Source organism: Eschrichtius robustus, chromosome 12 (assembly GCF_028021215.1).
Source record: "Eschrichtius robustus isolate mEscRob2 chromosome 12, mEscRob2.pri, whole genome shotgun sequence".
NCBI classification, from domain to species: Eukaryota; Metazoa; Chordata; class Mammalia; order Artiodactyla; family Eschrichtiidae; genus Eschrichtius; species Eschrichtius robustus.
In genome coordinates this window covers 46,362,793-46,385,364 of record NC_090835.1, presented here as the reverse complement: position 1 = coordinate 46,385,364, position 22,572 = coordinate 46,362,793, and the positions used below count along the sequence as shown (strand labels likewise).

General features: G+C 44.7%; 1 protein-coding gene across 2 annotated transcripts; it reads left to right on the top strand.

Moving 5' to 3' along the window:
- Window positions 1-1,168: 1,168 nt before the first annotated feature.
- SEC22C (SEC22 homolog C, vesicle trafficking protein) lies at window positions 1,169-22,271 on the top strand. Of its 2 annotated transcripts, XM_068558155.1 has the most exons (7): window positions 1,169-1,319; window positions 7,639-7,847; window positions 9,683-9,846; window positions 11,762-11,941; window positions 14,139-14,257; window positions 15,495-15,560; window positions 17,434-22,271. In XM_068558155.1, exons 2-7 carry the CDS (start codon window positions 7,666-7,668, stop codon window positions 17,632-17,634), a joined length of 912 nt encoding a protein of 303 aa, XP_068414256.1. In that variant the 5' UTR covers window positions 1,169-1,319; window positions 7,639-7,665; the 3' UTR covers window positions 17,635-22,271. The 2 variants fall into 2 exon arrangements, with proteins under 2 accessions (XP_068414256.1, XP_068414257.1); XM_068558156.1 differs by lacking the exon at window positions 7,639-7,847.
- The last annotated feature ends 301 nt before the right edge of the window (window positions 22,272-22,572 follow it).

Below are 22,572 nucleotides of genomic sequence, written 5' to 3'. Positions count from 1 at the left end.
ATAAAATTTAAATGATAAAAAATAAAAAAATAAAAATAAACTCTGAGTTTCTTCTCTCTTTCCTTTATTTTTTTGGTGGGAAAATATACATAACACAAAACTTACCATTTTAACCATTTGTAAATGTACAGTTCTGTGACATTTAGTACATTACATTGTTGTGCAACCATCACCACCATCCATTTCCAGAACTTTTTCATCTTTCCCAACTGAAATTCTGTGCCTATTAAATAACTCCCCATCCATCTCCCCTCCGCACACCCCCATCCAGTGTTGGTTTTCATCCTTCAAGGAGCCCTGCAGCAGTCCGCACAGAGTTCTTTATACATCTCTCTGTCTGAAACACTCTTCTTCCCTTTGCCTAGTTAGCTACTACTCATCCAGTGTCACGTTCTCAGGGAAGCCTCCTTGAACCCCCAAGTCCAGACCAGAAGCTCCTGTAAATTCTTTCAAAACCCGTGCTCCTCTCGGAAGAGCACATAGCTCGGTTTGTATTTAAACATGTGCTGTGTGTTGTGGGATGGGTGCTCTCACTCTGCTCTCCTAGCGTAGTTTTTACTGTCAGGAGTTACTCGCTGTGTCCACAGTGCCCGGCATAGTGTCTGGTTCGCAACAGGTGCTCAAAAATTGTTGAATGAATAAACGGATGAACACTCCTTCCCAATCTCCCTTCAGCCGGTCATCCGTCTGTGAGTACGTCCGCTCCCAGACTGGGGTGTGTTCCTGGCGGTCGGACTTTGGCATCTCATCCAGGCTGGCAGGTGGCTGTGCTCTTTGGTTTGCCTATCTCGGGCCTCCCGCCAAGCAGACAACTGAACCCACGCCCCGGGCGTGTCGCGGCGTCACGCGGAACCTCCCTGCCTCCACACGTCAGTCCGTTCCCTACCCTGGCAGGAACTGAGCTTAAACTGCAAAACTTCTCTCACCTCCGGACGTGGGAATTACAGGCTTGGAACTCAAATCCACGCGGGTGAGAGCCGAAAGATGTGAGGAAAATTGGGAGGCGTGCCCCAGCCACGCCCCATCTACATTTCGGTCGCAGTCCTTTAAGAACCGCTTCATTCAAGACTCCGCCGGGACCAGGCAGTGTGGGCGCACCAGGATTGGTCGGTTCGGGTTTGGGTGTTGCTCAGCAGCAGCGAATGAGGGCGTGGGGTGCGGTTTCAAGACTCGCGCATGCGCATCGCCGCCTACCTGCGCCTGGGCCGCCGGTGACCCGGGCCAGGTTCGCGGGTGGGCTAAGGTTGCGGAGAAGGCGGAAGGTGGCGCGGCGGCGCGGCGGGAGGGCGTCGACTCCCGGAGGCCGCCGTCGGGGCGAGGTGAGGGCTGGCGGGCGGAGGCGGGCGCTGCAGTCCGTTAGTCAAGAGCTGGCGGGGTCGGGTGTGGCGCAGGGCGGGCCTGGAGGTGGAGGGCCGTCCCTCCCCCCCGGGCCCGCCCAGCCATCAGGCCCGGCTTAGCTCTCCAGGGCTTCGTCTGGTGTCCCGAAGTCTTCTGCCCACCCTTTTCTGCCGCCGGCTGCTCTCCTGACTCCAGGACGATCCGAGGTGCGCGCCTGCCAGGAAGCCTCAGCGGCCGACGCGGGTAGAGCGCTGCCCCCAGTGGGAGGAGACGGGGTGTGTCCAGATGATAGAGGGGATGATTGTTTCCTTAATTATCCACGAAACTCAGGTAGAGTGTTTTAATAGCAAACTTCCCTTCGCGTGCCAATATTATAAGACTTGGTTGACCAAATACTGGGTGCACTAGACCAGCTTTTCTGAATATCAGATGTTCAGAGGTACTGTATATTTGTGTCCATTACAGGATTACATCTAGACTTCCAGAGCCAGAAGGATTAAGCACCCCGGTGCTTAATTAGGTTTGTAGACATCAAAGCCACAAAAGAATATTCCCAGTGGTTAAAAGTAACTGGTGAAATTTGTGACACGATCAGAAAAGTAATAAAGCTCAGACTGTGGATAGGGTAAATCTTCATTAAATTTTACAAAGAAGGGAATTAATTCTGATAGAGATAATTTTAGTAAAATAAAAATGTAAATAATTGAAAGTGCTTTAGTATTGCTAAACAGAATTAAATTGACATAACAGTTTGCTCAGGAAAATACATTTTAGACAATGTTGTTATAGCTCCAGGAGTTTGTGTTACAACACAGAGGACATCTTGGGGTCCCAAAGCTTTTTATTCTTAAAGGAGCCTCAGAGATCCACCGCATCCAAAGATGACCGATGATCAGAGAGGAAAACCAACTTATCCAGAGTAATACAATGAGTAAGGAGCAGTTGTAACTAGTGTAATCCTAGGCCTTGGCTGCTTTTATTAACAGGTCTCTGATTAGTTCTAAGTATTAGTGCTCCAGGGGAAGGAATTGTTTTCGGGAAATAGAGTAGCTGTAATCCCAAAGATTGGATTTAGAGAAGCAGAATGTAGTGGAAAGATCGTAGGCTTTCCAGTATTTTGAGTAAGGAAGTTTTGGATGGAATACTGGCTCTACCACTTGAGCCTTGGAGCTACAGTTTCCTTTCTGTGCAGTGTAGATTATGCCTACCCCATAGATGGTTATGAGCATTAAATAACATTATCAGTGTAAAAGTTCCTAGCACAGTGCCTGACATATAATATTAGTTGCTATCAAATTCAGCCCCCTACTCTTCTTAGCTCCTAACAAGTGACAGACTTGACGCCTACCCTCTCCCCACCCCATCCCCAAGCAATGCGGAACCAAGGCACTTTCTTGAACTACAAATGAGGTAACCAGTTCTCAAGTCCTGTGGCTGAAGGTGAATTCAGTAAGGGTGATATAACTCTATTTTGTCTTCTGTATTTTTTAAATTTTATTTTAAATTTATTTTATTTTTGGCTGCGGTGGGTTTTCATTGCTGCGCGCGCGGGCTTTCGCTAGTTGCGGCGAGCGGGGGTTACTCTTCTTTGCGTTGCGCGGGCTTGTCATTGCGTTGGCTTCTCTTGTTGCGGAGCACGGGCTCTAGGCACACAGGCTCAGTAGTTGTGGATCACGGGCTCGGTAGTTGTGGCTCACGGGCTCTAGAGCGCAGGCTCAGTAGTTGTGGCGCACGGGCTTAGTTGCTCCGCGACATGTGGGATCTTCCCGGACCAGGGCTCGAACCCGTGTCCCCTGCATTGGCAGGCGGATTCTTAACTACTGCACCACTAGAGAATCCTCTGTCTTATGTATTTTGGATTTGAGGAGTGGGTAATGCCTTATGGTGAACGCTTGTGTTTGAATATTTGTGTGCCGTGAAACTAGTTTTGCTTGTTTAAATTACTATTTTGCAAGGCCCGGTCATTTAATGCTGTTTGTCTCTCCCCCTTTCTTTCTGTCTCTCTTTTGGAGGGAGGAGAAGTGTATGTGGCAGGGGTTTGAGAGAGGGTTAAGGATACAGGGATGAAAAGAAACCAGTTGGAACAAGGGGGCCCTCCAGCTAAGCACAGTCTTTTGCCGGTAGAATATGGGTAATCTCTGACATGAGCAGTTTATAAATAGATGCTGAGAAAAGGATTTAGGAAATGGCAGAGGCAGATTAAAATATAATTTTGATAAAACCTAATAGTAACTAGAGTGCTATATTTGATTACTATTTCAGTTTCTATTTTAAAAAATTTCATTTATGTAAATCTCTTTTTTTCTCTCCAAGTAGAGATTTATCGTGGAAAATTTTTTATTAGTTTTAAAACCTAATTTTTTTTTTTTTTACAAGTTTTATTAGTTTAAAAGTTTTTATTGAGGGCTTCCTAATATGTGCCAGACGTAGTGCCAGGTTACAGGGTCTGCTGGCCTGTAGAAGGAGCTAGTAAGACAGATTTGTATGTCGGGGTGAGCACTCTTAGGCTGCCTTTGTCCTTGTGTAATTGATAATATTTTTTCTGTAACTGTGACATGATTTTCCAGATTCATGCCACTGCTTTCCTGTTTTAAACTGAGTACTGGTTATCTGCAAGTGGCTTTTATTTTAATGAATTCAGAGATTATAGTACCTACCAGTTTAGAAATGTCATGTAGGAATGGAGCTGCTCCCTATAAAACATGCCCTTCAACATTCATGCATAAATCATCAGAATTACAGTTAATTAGCATAAAAGATTATTGTTCTACTAGTAGAGATATTTTAAAATGACATTTAAATGTAAAAAGCAAGTATGAGCATACTTTAAGTGATATAAAAACCTTAAGGTAATACTTTTTTTTTCTGTTTTTAAAGTAATTATACTGACAGGAAATTGCAGAGATAGTACAGAGTATGATTGATAGACTGTATGATAATTGCAAGCTTAGTTTTAAAATAAACTATTTTCCAGAGTGACTGTACTGTTTTACAGTCCTGCCAGTAATGTGTGAGAGATCCAGTTCTCACACATTATGCACATCAAATGCTGTGCATGCTTGCCAGCATTTGATATTGTCACTTTAAAAATTTTTACTTGTGCCAGTAAGTATGTAGTATTATCTCATTGTGATCTTAAGTTGCATTTCCCTTAATAGCTAGTGATGCTAAACATCTTTTCATGTTCTTATTTGCCATTTCTATATCCTCTGGTGAAATGTCTGTTCATGTACTTTGTCCATTTTCTAACTGAATTATTTGTTTTATAACATTGAGTTTTTTTAAAAATTTATTTTATTTTATCCATTTATTTAATTTTTGGCTGCGTTGGGTCTTCGCTGCTGCACGCGGGTTTTTCTCTAGTTGCTGAGACCGGGGTCTACTCTTTGTTGTGGTGCGCAGGCTTCTCATTGTGGTGGCTTCTCTTGTTGAGGAGCACGGGCTTTAGGCGCGCGGGCTTCAGTAGTTGTGGCTCACGGGCTTCAGTAGTTGTGGCTCACGGGCTCTAGAGCGCGGGCTTCAGTAGTTGTGGCTCACGGGCTTCAGTAGTTGTGGCTCACGGGCTCTAGAGCGCAGGCTCAGTAGTTGTGGCGCACGGGCTTAGTTGCTCCGCGGCATGTGAGATCTTCACAGACCAGGGCTTGAACCCGTGTCCCCTGCATTGGCAGGCGGACTCTTAACCACTGCACCACCAGGGAAGCCCAACTGTTGAGTTTTGAGAGTTCTTTAAAAATTCTAGATATCTAGAGTCCTTTATTAGGTATGTGGTTTAAAAATATTTTTTTCCCAGTCTCTAGCTTTTCTTTTCACCCTCTTCACATGGACTTTTGCAGTGCAAAAGTTTTTAATTTTGATTAAATCCAATTTACTGTTTTTCTTTTATGGATTATGCTTTTGGTGTCATACATAAGAACTCTTCCCCTAAGTCCTGAAGATTTTCTCCTATGTTTTCTTCCGCTTTTATAGTTTTACTTTTTACATTTAAATTTATGATATATTTTGATTATCATCAAAATAATGAGAGGTGTGAGATTAGGTCAAGATTCTCTTTTTTTCTTTCATTCCTTCCTCCCTCCCTCCCTTCCTTCCTATAGATATTCATTGCTCCAGCACCATTTGTTGAAAAGACGATCCTTCCTCCATTTAATTGCTTTTGCACCATCGTCAAAAATCATTTGGCTGTTCTTGTGTAGGTCTGTTTCTGGCTTCTGTATTCTGTTTCATTGATCTGTGTGTCTTGTCCCCCTGCCAGTACCACACAATCTTGATTACTGTAGCTATACAGTAAATCGTGAAATAGGATAGTGAGGTACAATCCACTTTATTCTTTTTCAGAATTGTTTTAGCTATTTTAGCTTGTTTGCCCTTCCATATAAATTTTAGAATAATCTTATCTATATCTACAAGCTATCTTGCTGATGTTTTTACAGGAATTATATTGAACCTGTATATCACTTTGGGGGAGAATTGATATCTTTACTATGTTGAGTCTTCCAATTAATAACATGATATATTTCCTTATTTATTTAGGACTTTTTGATTTCTTTCAGCAAAGTTTTATAGCTTTCAGCATACAAGTCCTATACATGTTTTGTTAGATTAACACCTAAGTATTGCATTAAAAAAAGTATAGCTTTATTGAGATCATTTTTTTGGATGATTGTCAGTGGTATTTTATTTTTAATTTTGGTTTCTATGTGTTTATTGCTGGTACGTAGAAAAAGAATTGATTTTGTATATCGGTCTTATATTCTGCAACCTTGTTGAACTCATTCATTTTAGGAGTTCTTTTTTAGTAGGCTCTTTGGCATTTTCCATGTAGACAGTTATGCCATCTGCAGATAGGAGTAGTTTTATTTCTTCCTTTTCTATCTCCTGAGACTTTTCACATTTTTACCCTTCAATGGAAAGTGTGGGGAGATGGGACAAATGGGCTGAGTATGGTCTGTTGCCTGGTAGACTAATTTTTCTTTTTGCCGTCTCTTATTTTTATACCACTGCAGTTTCTTCACATATAAAATGGGAATAATTATCCATTCATCCATTACAGATGGAAAAGCTATAAAGTATAGCTTTACGGAGATCATTGTTTGGATTTTAAATGGTATTTTATTTTTAATTTTGTACTGGAGACAGTCCTTGGCGTGGATTTGAATGTGGAGAGCTCAGAGGAGTGTAGATATAGGCGAAGAATGCGCAGAGGCACAAAGGTGAAGAGAGTAGTGTACATCCTGGGGCTCCTGTTTCCTACAGCTCGTGGTAATTGAGATGCCAAATTACATCCCTAGTGTTCTTTGGGAGAAAAGTCCACCAGTGCCCATACCTGTTAATATCCTATCCAGGTAGAGGATCTGACAACAGGATCTGTGAAACAGGATGTGTAGATCCATAGAAAGATGCATCAAAGCTGTAATAACCTCCTCACTAATCCCTGGTTGCAGGGCTGCCACATGCAGAGGTGCAGTTTATGCCCTGTATGAGCACCTGCAGAATTAATAGATGGGGGCTGACACCCAACTAGGCTCTGCCAGCAGAACTGGTCCAGGGCTGTTTCTACCCCGAGAAGCACCTTGTTCTAATTTGCCACAGGTGCCATGAGGCCTCAGAATCTGTCTCCTTTTGTTGCTTAATGGTGGTCACATATCATGGCTAAAAATTTAGTATCTTATTTGCTAAGTGACTTCCTTTAGCCATCTGTAGGAACTCTCAACATTTTGAAGACTGGCTCTGGGTCAAATGTGCAGAAATTCAGGAGGACATACTATCCTCTCTGTTTTATTTTTGCCTTCTGCTTTCCTTGCTGCCAGCTTTAGGTTAAAAGCTCAGAAGCCCTCCACTTCAGGTGAGGATACGGCAAGTAAACTGCTCAGCACCTACCTCGCTGGATGACCTGAAATGCACAGGTCCCTGGACCCCAACCCTGCTGCATCAGTGTCAGGCTCTTCTTGGCCCTTTGGGACCATCTTGCTACCCTTGTCCTGCTCCCCGCTGTCACTGCTGTTGATCCTGAGCTCTTCTGGTCTCTGTTCCCTCATCCCAGTTGGTTTAATTCTGCAAATGGAGAGATTCATTAGAGAGAAGGAAAAGGAGGATTACAAGTGAAGAAGAGACAAAGAGGCTAATGGAGGGAGGACAATTGGGAGTGACATAGCAGTAGAGGGCAAGGAAATAAAAATAAAAGCCACATTTGCACTTGTGGTGGGGGTGAGGGTGAAACAACCCAGAGTGAACATTTCAAGGGCGGTGGTGTCCCTGGCTCATCACCTGGCCCTCAGTAACAAGGTGACCTTCCTTCCTCAGGTGTCCTCATGACTTCTCTTGTGGACCATGTCCATGATCCTTTTTGCCTGTGTGGTTAGGGTGAGGGATGGACTGCCCCTCTCGGCCTCCACTGACTTTTACCACACCCAAGATTTTCTGGAATGCAGGAGACGGCTCAAGACTTTAGCCTTGCGACTGGCCCAGTATCCAGGTCGAGGTTCTGCAGAAGGACTTGCCTTCAGTATCCAGTAAGCAAGCATGTTCACTGTTCAAGAACATCTTAACCGCGTGCAGAGGTGACATTATGCTGATCACACTGTGTGTTAAAAGCAGGTCTCACATCAGACAGCAGTCCAAGGTTGTGTGTCTTTACAATAGAATCAAAGGGACTCAAGCACTGTTGCCCCAACTCCCACCTTTCTTTCTTTCTTTTTTTTTTTTTTTGTAATTAGTTTTTATTGGAGTATAGTTGCTTTACAATGTTCTGTTAGTTTCTACCGTACAGCAAAGTGAATCAGCTGGCAGAGCGGCCCTGAGCATCGGCAGGCCCTGGTCACCCAGTCTTCATGCCTTTAGTTTGGTAGTTTTTTCTGCATTAGGTGCAGGGGTGGAAAAAAGGTGAGTTAAAAGGAGATACTAGATTAAAAGGTCAGGAAAGGAAAAGGACGAGAGTGAGGAAGCCAAGAAAATAAGAAAAAAGACTTAGAGTTCTTGCCTTCAGTTTTTGCTTTTTTAATTTTTTCACTTTTTAAACAAATTTTAAAGTAAAAAATGTTTATATGACAGGAGCAGGGGAGTAAAAATGAGCATAAGTAGGTCCATCTTCTCAAGGAACTACAGGTCTAATGAGGGGACAAGAGAAATATATAACTGAATATAACACAGTGGGGCAAATGCTCCAGTGGAAGTAGGAATCAAGTGGTTACAGTAATCATGGTAATAAGAGCTAATATGATTGTTTTCCATGGGCCAGGCACTATTCTAAGTGCTGTATGGGCTTATGAGGTAGATAATGGTATTATACCTGTTTTACAGAGGAGGAAACTAAGGTTAAGCAGCTTACCTAAGGTTAGACTGGTAGTAAATGGTAGAGCCAGGATTGGAATGGGGGCAACCAGGCACCAAGGTCTGCTCCTCATGTGTTACGTCATTTCTTATTCTAGGGGTTAGAGTAAAAAGCCGTTCTATGGAGGGATGGCGCAAGGCAGGTTTCGAAATCTCAAAATGGCTTGTTATAGATTTTACATCATTGTTTTCCAGAATTTAGGCCTTCACTTACCAAGTTCTTTTTGTTCCCCTTGAATAGTAAATTTTTGATTGACCTGATAAGGTGGCATCCTTTCAGGGGAGTTCAGTCTCAGAATTAGGAAAACAAAAGGAAAAGTCCAGGCCTAATTCCAGGCTTGGTGGTATTGTCAGGCGAGAAGGGTCGTGGCCTGAAGAGGGATCCAGATGGTAGGCATATGAAGCTGTCACCCTGTGGTATGGGCTCTGGGTGCTCAGGAGCAAAAGCTGAGCTGCATCTGCCCACATCTGCAGCTCCTTTCTCTGGGTGCCTGGAACCACCTTCCTCGGTGGTCCCTTCCTCATTATGCTGTGATTATCTAACAGTCTATGCGAACTTTGTGCTGTACCTCAAATAGGAAACCTTTTCTCTGTTCAAACAAACAAACAAACAAAAAAACGTATCACTTCAAATGAAGTTCTGGGTACTTCAGTCATTTTTTGAAAAGTAGAATGTCAAATATTCTACTCATTTGTATTTTGACTTAAATAGTCACCATTATTTTCACAGAGGAAACTAAGGCTTTTGTTCCTTACAGGTGAGCGGTCCCATAGCTTAGTTAATAATAAATAAGTTAGAGTGATCACACATTGTCAGTGGCAAATGCCACTATACATTTTAAAGGAAGTGTAAGAAAGGCACAGTCCCCGGCAGGTCTAGCTGAAGAGATGCAACAAGCAGCTCCAGGACTATTCAAGGCCCAGCAGATCCAGAGTTGAGGCAACGTGGCGTCTGGGTGCAGGATGCGAATACGTGGGTCTGTTCCCCGGTAACGCAGCTGACACTCTTTTGTTCCAGTTTCTCTTCTTCGAGGGATGTGGCCTGCATGGCTATCTGCTCCTGCCAGTGTCCAGCGGCCATGGCCTTCTGCTTCCTGGAGACCCTGTGGTGGGAATTCACAGCTTCCTATGACACCACCTGCATTGGCCTAGCCTCCAGGCCATACGCCTTCCTCGAATTTGGTTCGTAACCCTCGTTCGTATTGATATTGTTCTCTCTTGCGGCATTGTATGTGTAGGATTTCCAGTTTGGATTTGGCTTTGACCATCAGGGAACACCACTGGAGGTGCTGTAACGTGTCACTGGAGAACAGCCTTGTACGATGAGATTTCACAGCAGTGGAAGGGGCCTGCAAGCTTGGAGGTTCAACACTGGCTTTTCATCTCTCCAGAGCCTGGGGCAGGGTGGAAGAATGGCGAAACCTGTATCTTATTCTGGAGCAGACGTCAGCAAACTGTGGGCCAAGGGTCTGTTTTTTGTAAATAAAGTGGAACGTAGCCGTGCTTATTCTATTACTAACGGGTTGTCTGTGGCTGCTTTTGCCCTTCCCTGGCAGAGGTGGGCTGTTGTGACGGACCATCTGGGGCCCATAAGCCTAAAACATTGACTCTCTGGCACTCTGAGAACACTGCCAATCCCTGCTCTAGAGCGGCGCTGCTCAAGGGTGGTACGTGGGCCCGTTCTTCCAGCATGAGGGACGTACAGAGAGTGAGAATAAAAGTTTAGAAATTCTTGCAGTAATTTGGCACTCCTGCGATATTTTCAGTTGTATTTTATCAAAGTATCTGTCTGCAACCATTTGGAAATAAGAAAAAACTGGTCCTTCATGCAGAGGTTTGAGGAGCACAGCTCTGCCAGAGGACACTCCTTTTCTAGGCCCTGCCAGAGAGGCCCTGTGGAGGCTCAGGGCTTTGGAACACAGCAGGGTAATTGTAGCATATGCTATCAGTATCTGTCAGCTGTGATTCAAGTCATTTTGAGCTCCTGGAGAGGAGGAGTAGAGGTGAGAGTTGGGGGACATTCTCTGGTCTCGATGTAAATCGCCATGGTCCCTATGATGCTCTTGAACGAGGGGCTGGCAGCATTTGGTACTCAGGGTCAGGTGCAGGGCTGGCACCTCGAAGTGTTGCCACTTATGCTTCTGGCAGCTACTGCTCACATCCCCTCATGTGGTCTCTGGCTGGCCCATCAGTGATGGGCCCAGCACCCCCTTTTGGTGTCACCCAAAGGTGCTGGGGAGCTCCCTGATACTCGGGCCCCAGCCTGGTAGCCCTGTGACATAGACCATGAGTTCTGCCTGAGTCTCCCTGTGAGGATTGGTCCAACTGCCGCTCTCAGCCCCACTTCTTCTGAAGGGCATGCTGTCCCCAGTCAGACCACAGCTGCAGCCTCCCTTGGCTGTTATATGATTGGCAGCTGGTAGACCTGTGTTATTCTTTCCCCTCATCTCTGCATGCGCCTTCCTTCCAAAGCGGTGGGCTTGGTCTCACAGGAGACCCTTCCCAGCATCACGTTTATTCATTATTGAGTGTGAGTAGAATATAAGTAAAAGTATGTGGATATTAGAATTATACATGATTTTGCTTTGCCAATATGTATGGAACTTCACTTCAAATACTTATTAAAACTTGGTAATGGTTAATGCTAATGTAAATAAAAGAATTAAAACCAGTACCTTTCAGATATGTAATCCTAGTTTGCACAACATAACTCACAATGATTTGTAATTTTTTTTCACACGCCTTTTCTTGGGATAATCAGGTCAAAACTGACTGTCCCCATTTTTCTATCTTAGAAATATTCTGTGAATGGCCCAGGATTGTACTATGAGTCGTGGCTGAGCTAAGACTCAAGCCTCTGTCCCCTGACTCCCTTGCCACTGAGGTTCTGATGGACAGACTGTCACGTTTTAATTATTCTGCTTTGAAGAGATTGATGAGACCAGTCCTGATATGTACTAATCATGTGTAGTTGACACTCTTCAGAGTCTGGCTGACTTAGTAGCTTGCTTAGAAACGTGAACTTCATTGTGTACGTGTTGTCTTATAACATCCCTTGTAATGAAGACACTCAGCTTGGGTTGCTCTCTTTTCGCAGACAGCGTCATTCAGAAAGTGAAGTGGCATTTTAACTATGTAAGTTCCACCCAGATGGAGAGCAGCTTAGAAGAAATTCAGGAGGAACTCAAGTTCCAGCCTCCAGTGCTTCTCACTCTGGGGGACGCAGATGTGGCTAACGGGGTGATGAACGGTCACCCACAGATGCACTTGGAGCCTGGTAAGTGGCCTGCTGCTCTCTGGCGTTGATAAGGATGAGGTGAGATTGTGTACTTCAAATGCACAGTGACGGTTTTAGTAGGAAGGTGTTTGGGTGGGGGGGGGGGCAGTGTATAAAATACCTGGGGAAAAACATGGGCTGATCTTGTTCCAGGTGGCTGTTATAAAAAACTCAACTGTTGTGACCAGTGAGTCAATCTGAAGAGAGGCAACTCTTCTGACGAAATGCAGGAGGAGAGTGACTTGGCAGGTTGTTTCCTTAACCAGGGTGAAATCTGCACATTTAAATGGTGTAAAGGAGATTTTCACTCTCTTTTGCTGGAAGTCACTTGTTGAACTGTACAGATTTGTACATTCTCTCTCTCTCTCTCCTCTTTTCCTTTGACAGTGAGTCCCTATCTCATCATTTAGTGAAACACTGGGAATCTCCACTGAGAAGCCCCGCTCCTTGATGGAGGGGTGGAGGGCTATGGGGGTGAGTGTGGGCAGGGGCCAGAGCCAGGGCTTCTAGACCTCTCACTCTCTGCTTCTCTGTGGGACCCGGGAACATCGCTCTATCCCTTTGGATTCCCGAGTCCTTATCTGAGGAATGAGGTGTTAATGGACGTGCTCACAGTGCCCTGGCGTCCATCCGTGACTTAGTCTGGCATTAACACCAGTAGCCACTCAATGCCTAGCACATAGCAAAGCATGCTTTTTTGCATTCCTTGTTTACAGTTACACACAATTAAACCAATCTTTAATTAAAGTGGATATTTATATTCTAAGAATTCTGTAATGGTGTAAAAGCTGAATCCTTCCCTGGAAGACAGAACCATCTACATTATAACAGTCTAATTACTTTGTTTTAACAGTTTTATACTAAACTCATTGCTTGAATTTTGAAAGTGGTGTATTAAAAATGTTCACATTTTTGGCTTAACTTTGTGTTTCGATTTGATCTGTTTCAACCAGTAAATTCCTGGATTGGCTCTTACGCCATTCAATAAGTTGTTGTAGTTTATATTGGGATTGAACTTAACTTTTGTGGAAGGAAGACTGGGTAATCAGACCCCAAGCTTCTCCTTTGCCGTATCTGTAGACAGGGTAACTTTGTGATGTCTGTTTTGTTTTATAAACACTTAGACAAGAGGAGAAAATCCAGAAAGTGTCAACTTGCCTATCTTTCTAGGATGTTTTACTGTGGTTTGACTCCCCCTATTGTTCCAAGACTAGAACCTTTACAGGTAGCGTGCTCTGTTCTAACAGAAACTTTGAATTGCTCGGTGGAAACTCTAACACACTAACAACAGGCATCAGTTGGGTTGTGGCTAGATATTTGTGTGTGTGTATGCATATGTGGGAAATGTAAGGACAAGAAAGGATGATTTAAAAGGAGCATAGCAAGAGAATGGGTGGGACACTATTTAACTGTGTGAACCAGAATCCGTTTCAACAGTTACCTTTAAAGAGAGAATGATCATTTGTCCTAATTAGAGTTCCAGAAACAGCTTGTGGCTGAAATAATCAATGTTTCCCTCCTCTTCCCAATAATTTTAGAATTTAAAAAATTGCATTTGCTGTGAATTGCTCCAGGAGCACACATGACACTGAATGTTGTCCTTGTCAGAAAAAGAATGGAACATTTTACAAGCTGAGGGTTGAGCTGTGTAATAGAAATGCTTCAGGATTTGACAGCCAATTTACAGCTAAAGCCATAAACTGCTTTAAATCAGGATTTCTCAACCTTAGCCCTATTGACATTTTGTACTGGAAATTCTTTGTTGTGAGGGCTGTCTTGTGCATTGTAGGATGTCTAGAAACATTCATGGCCTCCACCCACTATAGATGCCAGTAGCAACCTGTCCCCAGTGGGGACAACCCAAAATGTCTCTAGACATTGATTGAGGGGCTATATCGTCTCTGGTTGAGAACCACTGTTTTAAATAGAAAGGAAGTGAAGCACTTGAAAAATCTGTGCTTGCTCAGAGAAGGGGCCTCTTTCTGGAAGAAATTCACCTTGGATTCCCAGATCCATTCTGTCCTTCATTTCTTGCCTTTTCCCCCTCTAACTACAGCTGCTTTTTAAATTAATATGTTTGCAGTTGTGTGTTTAACATAATAAAACTTTTCATTAGCAGAAGGTCTAGTGGATGTCTTTATTTTTCCTTCATATGGAAATTGTTTTCACTAGACACTTCTCGTTTTTCATTGTGAAGCTCCTAATTTCCGAATGGAACCTGTGACAGCCCTGGGCATCCTCTCTCTTATTCTCAACATCATGTGTGCTGCTCTGAACCTCATTCGTGGAATTCACCTCGCAGAACATTCTTTACAGGTAACCTTTTCTATACCTTTTAAATCAAAAGACACATGATGGAAGAAACGGATGGGGATACATATTATTTATGAGGTTATTATGTACTACATTTTAAAAATTGAAGTAAAATTTTTACTTCTCGTTTTATTCTTTGTCGTAAGTTGAGCAAATATGAAACTTGCTCTTTTGTATCTGTTTTCCTAAGACGCCCAAGGGCCCTGCTGGGATATTGGTGAGAAATGGAAAACTTGCTTCAAGGACATCAGGCCACCCCATGGCCCCGGGGACTCCAGGAGTCACTGCGGGGGCTGGATTGTTCATCCAGGGCAAAAGTTTGTTGCTCAGACTTTAATGTTCAGGCCCTTTTTTCCCCTGGGGAGAGTGGCCTCATAGTCTGATTTATATCTTTCAGATACCAGCTTCCTGGTGTCTTTGTCAAAAGAACTGTATCACTGCGAAGTTGCTTCGCCAGCCTGCTCATCTCAAAGCACGTTTCTACTTCAGTGCTTTTTAAATATTATCTTTAAATTTTGAAGTATTTCCAACACTTTAAAAAATAGTATGGAACCACTACGAACACGAACAGATAGATGTTACTTTTAAAAACAAGAGCCGTAACGCTCACACCGAGGCATGTGGTGGCCAAAGCCTGAAGCGCAGCTTAGACTGAATCTCAGGTGGCTTATGGGGACCGAAGTGTTTGGGGAGCAGCAGCAGGCCTGGGCCACGAGTGGTGGCTGGCTGTTTCCACACCCCGTCTCTGGCCAGTGTGTGGTGTGGTTCCCACTCTTACTGTTTACAACGACTCATAAGCAGATGCTTACCGAGTGTCTGTATGCACTAGAACAGGCGTTCGTTGGTCAAGACATAGTCCCTGAGTTGGGGCACATAGCAGAGTGCGGCAACATCACTAAGGAGGTGGCGGTCCCGGGGCGGGGTGGGAGGAGTTGGGGAAAGCTTAGCACTTACAGATGAGTTGGATTCTGAGAGGTGGCAGGGCTGGGGGTGGGGGCATTCCGGGTTGAGGGCTCAGCACACATGCCTGGGGACTGGAGGGCGCTTGGTGTGTCCAGGCCACTCAGAAGGATTTCATGTCACCCCCGGTGCGATGTGTGAACGGGGGCTTATTTCTCACCCAGCCAGGGATTTTGTACCGTCAACCATACCAGACCCAACGCGGAGTAAAGCGCTTCACGTCGTAGTGTTTTGTGTCGTCTAAATATTCCTTTCCTTGTGTTCCTCATATTTGTCTTAGGTTGCACAAGAAGAAATTGGAAGTATTCTGGCTTTTCTTATTCCTTTTGTAGCCTGCATTTTCCAGGTGGGTGAAACGTTGATGTTTTAGTGAGTGGGTTAAACCCATGGCCTTATTTTGTTCTGTTGGAACCATCAGCAAGTTTCTAGATCCTGCTTTTGTTCCACCAAGGCCTTGGTTCAAATCATGGATATAGTACCAGCCCTTAGTGGAAGGACCCTCCACCCATCCTGCCCAATCCTCTCATTGTACAGAGAAAAGACCTTTGGGCTCCGAAAGGGAAAGCCACTTGCCCTAGGCCTCAGGGCCGTTGACAGTGCAGGACAGAAACCAGGAATTTGAACTGGACTCCCAAGAAGCGAGGGATGAAACTGCAGTGGGGGTTGGGCTGGGCCTGACCAGTATGAGGCAGGGTCCTGCCTCGTGCTTATTGTCGGGGCGTCCAAGTATGGAAATGTCCTTCTGCAGAAGTGACACCTATGTCTATGTGTTTCTTTTCAAACACAGGACTAGGTTAAAAAATTTGTTGTTTTTAATAGTAATACCATCTGAGTCAAATCTGTCCTTAGGAAACGAAACAAAAATTATAACACTAACTAGAGCCCTTTGATTCTTAGTTATTTTCAAATAAGCTGTGTACTTAAGGAGTGGGGTAAAAAGGAGCTTTTGAATCCCCTATAGGCAGAGTTAATTCTAGTAAAAACCTGACTCTCTTTCCTCATCCTCCACATGGACTAGGAGTTTAGTACCTTTTCTGCATGTTTGAGCTTCTTCTTCTTCTTCTTTTTTTTTTAAATTGAAAGTTCTGTTCTCAGGGCACTTCCTCTCTCTCCTGCATACATCCTAGATGGCCTGTTTTTAAGAATTACCTGATTGTGCAAAAAGAAATTTTCATCCCAAGATTGAAAATGCACTCATTTTTTTAGAAACAAGTCTCCAAGACCTTGGGTGTTGCCAGGAGGAGTTTCCTGGAGCCTGCATTTCAGGGCTGCAGGTATCTTACAGTTCCACCTTCATCCCTTCAACTGCAGTCTTACTTGGAGAGCTCTTTCGATGGGAACTCTCTCCCTCCCCCACCCCCGAGCTTTTGTCAGATTGTTCTGTGTTTTGAGAATGTGTCTTTTTTAAAAAAAAAAAAAACAACACCCCAACATTGAACCAAAAAACGATTTCCACCTTTTGCAGAACAAGAATGGCCTCTTTCTGTGTGATAGCCCTACAGGAAATATCAGTCACTCTCCCTGCTATAAGACCTTTCCCTGAGTCAGAGATGCTTTTTTTTTCTTTCTTTTTTTTTTTTTTTTTTAGTCTGTGCCACTCGGCATGTGGGATCTTAGTTCCCCGACCAGGGGTCAAACCCGTGCACCCTGCAGTGGAAGCGTGGAGTCTTAACCACTGGCCCGCCAGGGAAGTCCTCAGAGATGCTTTGGAAGACATAACAAGGAGAAGGAGGCTGTCTAGGGAACGGTGGTCCCCTATGCAGTTGTAACTCAGGAAAAGCTAAAAGAGTAAAAGCACGGCTTCTCTCAGCAGCTTTCTCACCTGTTATGACCCCCCTGAAGGAAAATTCATTTGGAGGCCTGTCGACCTTGTTAGGGTATTCTGGCCTGGCTGTCTACCCCTGACCTGCGCCTCTTCTCTCTCTACAGCACGGCCTGGGCATTTCTGTCTGTCTTTCTTGAATTCTTTCAAGAGTGCTGTGTTCTAGTTCCTCCTGTGATGTCTTTTTCACTTTTCTTATCTCTTCCAAATCCCCACTTTCATCCAGTGATTAACAGCAGCTGATCCAGGGAGTCCAAGCTCCACTGTAACGAATTCAGTTTAATAAGCTACTGTGTATGAAGTGACACTGCGTGGCAGGTACGATAAGTGAATCCTGCGTCTGACCTTGGCCATTTCGTTATCTCTGATGGGACTTCCTCTTCTGGTGTCGTTTCAGTGTTATTTGTACCTGTTCTACAGTCCAGCCAGGACGATGAAGGTGGCGCTGATGCTGCTTTTTATTTGCCTGGGCAACGTGTACCTGCATGGGCTGAGGAACCTCTGGCAGATCCTCTTCCACATAGGAGTGGCTTTCCTGTCTTCCTATCAGATCCTGACGAGGCAGCCTCAGGAGAAGCAGTCTGACTGTGGAGTGTGAGGATGACGTCATGGGCTGAACGGATCCTTTGATTTTCTTATGAGGGTCGTGGGTGTTCCCCTTTTTGCTTCTCGACTTCACCTTAGGTTTCCATCCTTGAAGTTCCTTTCAACCGAAGCGGATCGATCCCGAGAGCTGAGACTTTTCATAGGTGCAGTTGAAAGCGTGAGACTGCTTGACATCCAGTCCGAGTTTTGTGCCGAGGGTTACTGCAGAATCTCCAGTTCAGCACGTTTATCTCGGACAGCAGAATCTGGGGGCTTGTTCAGAAAGAGCATTATTGGAAGACCAAAATGGAATTATTTTGGTCTTTTAAATTGAGTGATGCAATAAACCACTAGATTCAATAATAGTAGTTTAAAGTAATTGGCAGTGGTCTCTGAGGAACCACTTAAAAATCTGTATCAGCTTTTCAGTGTAAATGTGACTTGGTTAGTTTTCTTTTTTGAGGGCCAGAAGAGGGTGAATTTAAAACTTCAAAAAGTGGTTTATAACTATAAGATGGATAAATTTTGTTTACATTTTTTGATAACTTAGGTCTGATATGATACCTTTAGAGTATTAAGTTGAACATGTCTTCACTTAGGGTAAGGACAAACTTAAGCTGAGAAAATGGTTAAGAAAGCTGAATTTATTAAATTTATATATAACCTTTTATGGTAGTGGGATTGTAGGGATATAGAAATGTTTTGTATTTATTTGCAGGGTATATCTGAATATTTTTAAAATTGAGTAACCAGCGCTACCGGATCATTAACTTATAAGCATGAGCAGAAATGAGAATATCAGGATTCCTTGCAGTTGGCCACAAACTAGAGTAGGCAAGTCACACATATTCATACGGTGGCACTTTACAGTCACAGGTGGGAGAGGCTGCTGTCATCAGCCTTTTAGGTGGCGGCCGAATACCTGTCACTTTAATCATGTCATTTGATACTTGACCCTGTGTACTTGTTCTCAGAAGATCTCCCAAATTAATTACTCCTCCACAGCTTTCCCAATCATCTTCATTAGATTAAGGGCCTCATTTTTTTATGAACAAGAGTTAAGTGTGTGTTAACTTTTTTAGAGCTTTATAGCTTATAAAGCTTTATAATTAACCCTGTGCTCTGAAAAGTTACTTTTCTTTCTCTCATTGTCAAAATATTGACTGATTGTAGTTTTCCAAAATTTAGATCTGAATATGATCCCTCAGGTCTCTAGAAAATTTCAGACTGGGTTGCCCAGTACCATTCAGGAGGCCATTTTGGAAGTTTGCCCTTTGGATTGTTCTTCATAGAAGTCCGGAATCTGAATAGCTCCACCACAATTGCATAGAATACTTTGGGTTGAATTATGTGATCTTGATAAATTAAAAAATCCTATTTTGGTAGTTTTTAATAGTCAAAAACTGTTGCAAGGGTTATTGAGCAGATGGGGAAAGCAAGGATGTCATTTTAGGGAATTCAGTTGTACTTGGTCATTACTGGTGGTGAATTGTTATTGAGCTACCTTGGTGTCACTTAAAAGTCCATGTGACTATGAACTGTGTTGGGAAAATGTTGCCATGGTAATTTTATTTTCTTATAATAGAATTTCCTATTTCTAATCAAACAAAGTATCTGGATATGAAAGTTATGCTGGCAACATCCTCAGATGTAAACTTCAGAGTTGTCTCTCCACTGATTTTGCATCTGCATAATTTTCCGCATAGCCAGCAGGTGAATTTTCAGGCTTTCCGGGACATAATTTTGAAGAGATGGTGAAACAGAATGGGAAGCTAAGGAGGGGAGACAAATCTTTTTATATTAGAAGCACACACACAAAGCTTTAAAAGTTGATTAGAACTTTAAAAGCTTTAAAAGTTTGATTAGCTTACCCAATGTATTGTTTTCTTTTTGAGCCTGTGTGCTCTTGGTGTTGCCATGTAGCCCTGTACCCCAGATGGTCTGGGGTCTGAGCCTGTGATCCACATTCAGCAAGTGGTGAAGAACAGTCCTTGCGGAGGAGACCCTCCTGGTGAATGCCTCCTGCCCTAGTGGAGAGGTTATTCACACCTGGTTGAATGTGGTCTGAATCCGTTAACATCTATATGGGGTTTGAGATTTACTTTTGCAAACAAAAGGGAAAAGATGCAGTCGACAAACGCTGCAAAATAATGACCACATAAGCATCATTTAACTGAAATCCAGCTAAGAGCAGTCTCAGTTCACTGGTGGTAGAAGCTAATGATAGGAAAGGCGTTCTGGAGATTTTATCCAAGGGAAATCCCAGGCTCAGGGGTTGACTTGGTTCAGGCCTGGAGTTTTGTAGCCCTGTGTCATCCTTGATGCTAGAAAGTTGGCCCCCACGTTACCCTCAGTCCGCCACACACCTCTGTTTTAGCTGTTCTAGCACCTTGATTTTCTCAGACGTTAACCGATCTCACAGGGCTGGACCCTGGGATAGATGAAATAATGTTGGAAAAACCTTAAAAGTGCCTTCGGGTGTCAGATGTGGCAAGACCTTGAGCAGCAGTGTGTGAAGCGTCCCATCTGCTGTATCTGGGCGGGGATGTGGCTCAGTGCTCTCTGGCAGGGGCCAAGTCCGAGGGTTCCCAGTCCGCAAGTGTGCTAGTGTGGGAACCACATAGGCTCTGCTTTTCTTTCCCCAGGCTAGCCTGAGTGTGACGAGGACCATGCCTGGGTTTCCTGTCCTGGGCGGGGGCAGTCAGGCGTATATTTGGGTGGGATTTCCTCTCGGTACTAGAGGCCTCACTGCCCTCAGCGGGAGGAAGGTGACCATAGGCTCCTGGTTTTGCTTCTCCAGCTGGCACCCCTTTTATCTGTGAATCAAGGCCCAATGTTTTAAAGCTCTTCAAGGGGTGGGAAAAAGGGTATTAGAAGGAGAGCTGAAATTAGAACTTTTAGCATCATTGCTACCAACCCCCCCTTGAGCTCCCTGTTCTTCTCCTAGGTGCCCCCGTTCAGGTCTCCCCTGCCTCTTTCCACTTCTGCCCCCCACATTCCAGTCCTGAGGACCGAGGCTGAAACTGGAGTCTCTGGAGGGACGGGGAAGCCACCTTTCATCTTAACGGATAGGGCGGGTCCAGGAGATTCAGAGAGGGCGTGCATGGCCCCAAAGCCCAGCCCTCTTCCCTGTGCACCCCCAGGCACACAGCAAGGCTGGCTGTTTGCGGCACAGGAAGCAGGGCTAGACGAGAAGCGGAGCTGGGGGCTGGCTGGCTGCTGGAAGACAGCAGCTGCCCTTGGCACATGGGGGCTGCACGCCACACCTTCATCCAGGGCTGCCGTCTGTTGTTCCTTGAAGGAGTTGGCTGCTCGTTACATGAAGGACAGGTGGCCCTCAGAAAACAGTGCAGTGCAGGTGAGGACCGGCGGGGAGGGAGGGTTTACGGTGACCAGATGAGTGCACGGACCCCTGCCCCGACGTCGCTCACATTCTAAGTGATTCTACACAGAATCCTGCCCAGGTACGGGGAAACCCTATCTGTGCACTGTGAGTGTTAATAATGGTGGAAGAAGAGAGAGTAGATGTGCCCTGGAGAGATGGGGTGGGAAGGAGCTCCCTGTCAGCTGGCCCGAGGCCTGGAGGTCGGCGTGGCTCTCCCACTTGGTCCGGCCCCGCAGTGGGTGAGTCGCAGCCCGTCGGCCAGGTATCCTCTGGAAAACGGTGGTAACGTCGGCCGGCTCCCCTGGCGAGCTGTCAGGAGGGTAGAAGCAGTAGTGGAGGGGATGCTGGGTGAATCCATTGTTCATGTGCAGGAGGAGAAAGGCTTTGAGTTGGTTCACCCAACAGGCGGAGGTTCTGCAGGCTTCAGGCGGTGCAGCTCGGCACAGCTGTGTCTTCTGGCCTTTACAAAAAAAGTCCTCATGCTTTCATTCCAGACAGGTAGCAGCCTCTCTTCCTCCCCCTGGACCTGCCTCCTGCCTTCCAGGCACGGAGCCTTTGGTCCCAGTGGCATTGGGTCCTCCAGGATCCAGGGAGGCTGGTTGGACCAAACCTCATGGCCTGTTTCTGACCCAGATGAGGAGAGCTGATTCTCCCTTCTGGGAGCAGTGATGTCAAACTTCTGTTGCTGGGGAAACGTCATTGGCAGAGAACCTGTGGAAAAAGACTTGTCAGTAAAATCTGGGAATGGCCGGATATGGAAACATCTGCCCATGTGTACCGACGGCAGAGCTGTTGCCCACAAGCGCCTTTCATTTAGGGTAAAATTATCAAATCCAGTCTATTCCTCTACCCTGTGCTTGGTACATATGACCTTCTTTAACCCTTATACTTACATGATTCTGGGTTGTTTCAGAAGTGTTATTTAATGAATGATTCATACAATGTGGCCCCAGGATTCCATTTTGTTTAGTGGACTTTTTTACTAAGAGCATTAAAGATTGAGGCTGATTTAGCCAGAGAAAACAATTTCCTTCATGTATTCATTTTGAATGCTTGCTGCCCATGTTATACAAGCTTCTTACTGTTTTCATGTAATAACAAAGATCTATTTTGAGTAAACGATGAGTGCATTTTAACAAACTTTCACACAGTAGTAAAGCCTAAACTTGTGTTAATGTTGGTAACGAATGTCGTATAGCCGTTTATATACTATGTATATATAAATTAAACGAGGTGGCCTCAGAAGTGGGAGGAGAGTAAATCTAAGGTGCTTATCAACTTGTGTGTTTGTATTTGTGTGAAAAATCCTGAGTTATGGGTCCATTTTCCTAGATGAGGTGATGTGGGCCTGGCATAATGGAGGGGGGTGTGTTGAGAGAAGTGAAATTCAGGTCCTCTTGTCCAGTGAGGTCTAGACAGGTGCAAGGGCTCAAATAGTCTTCAGCACTAATCCCCAGACTCTGGAATGCAATCATGGGTCCAGGAAAGACCTTGGAAAAACCAAAATAGCAATTGCCGCACTGCCCTGGGGGCTGGAAGGGGCTGCCTTCTATGCAGGCTCTGCTT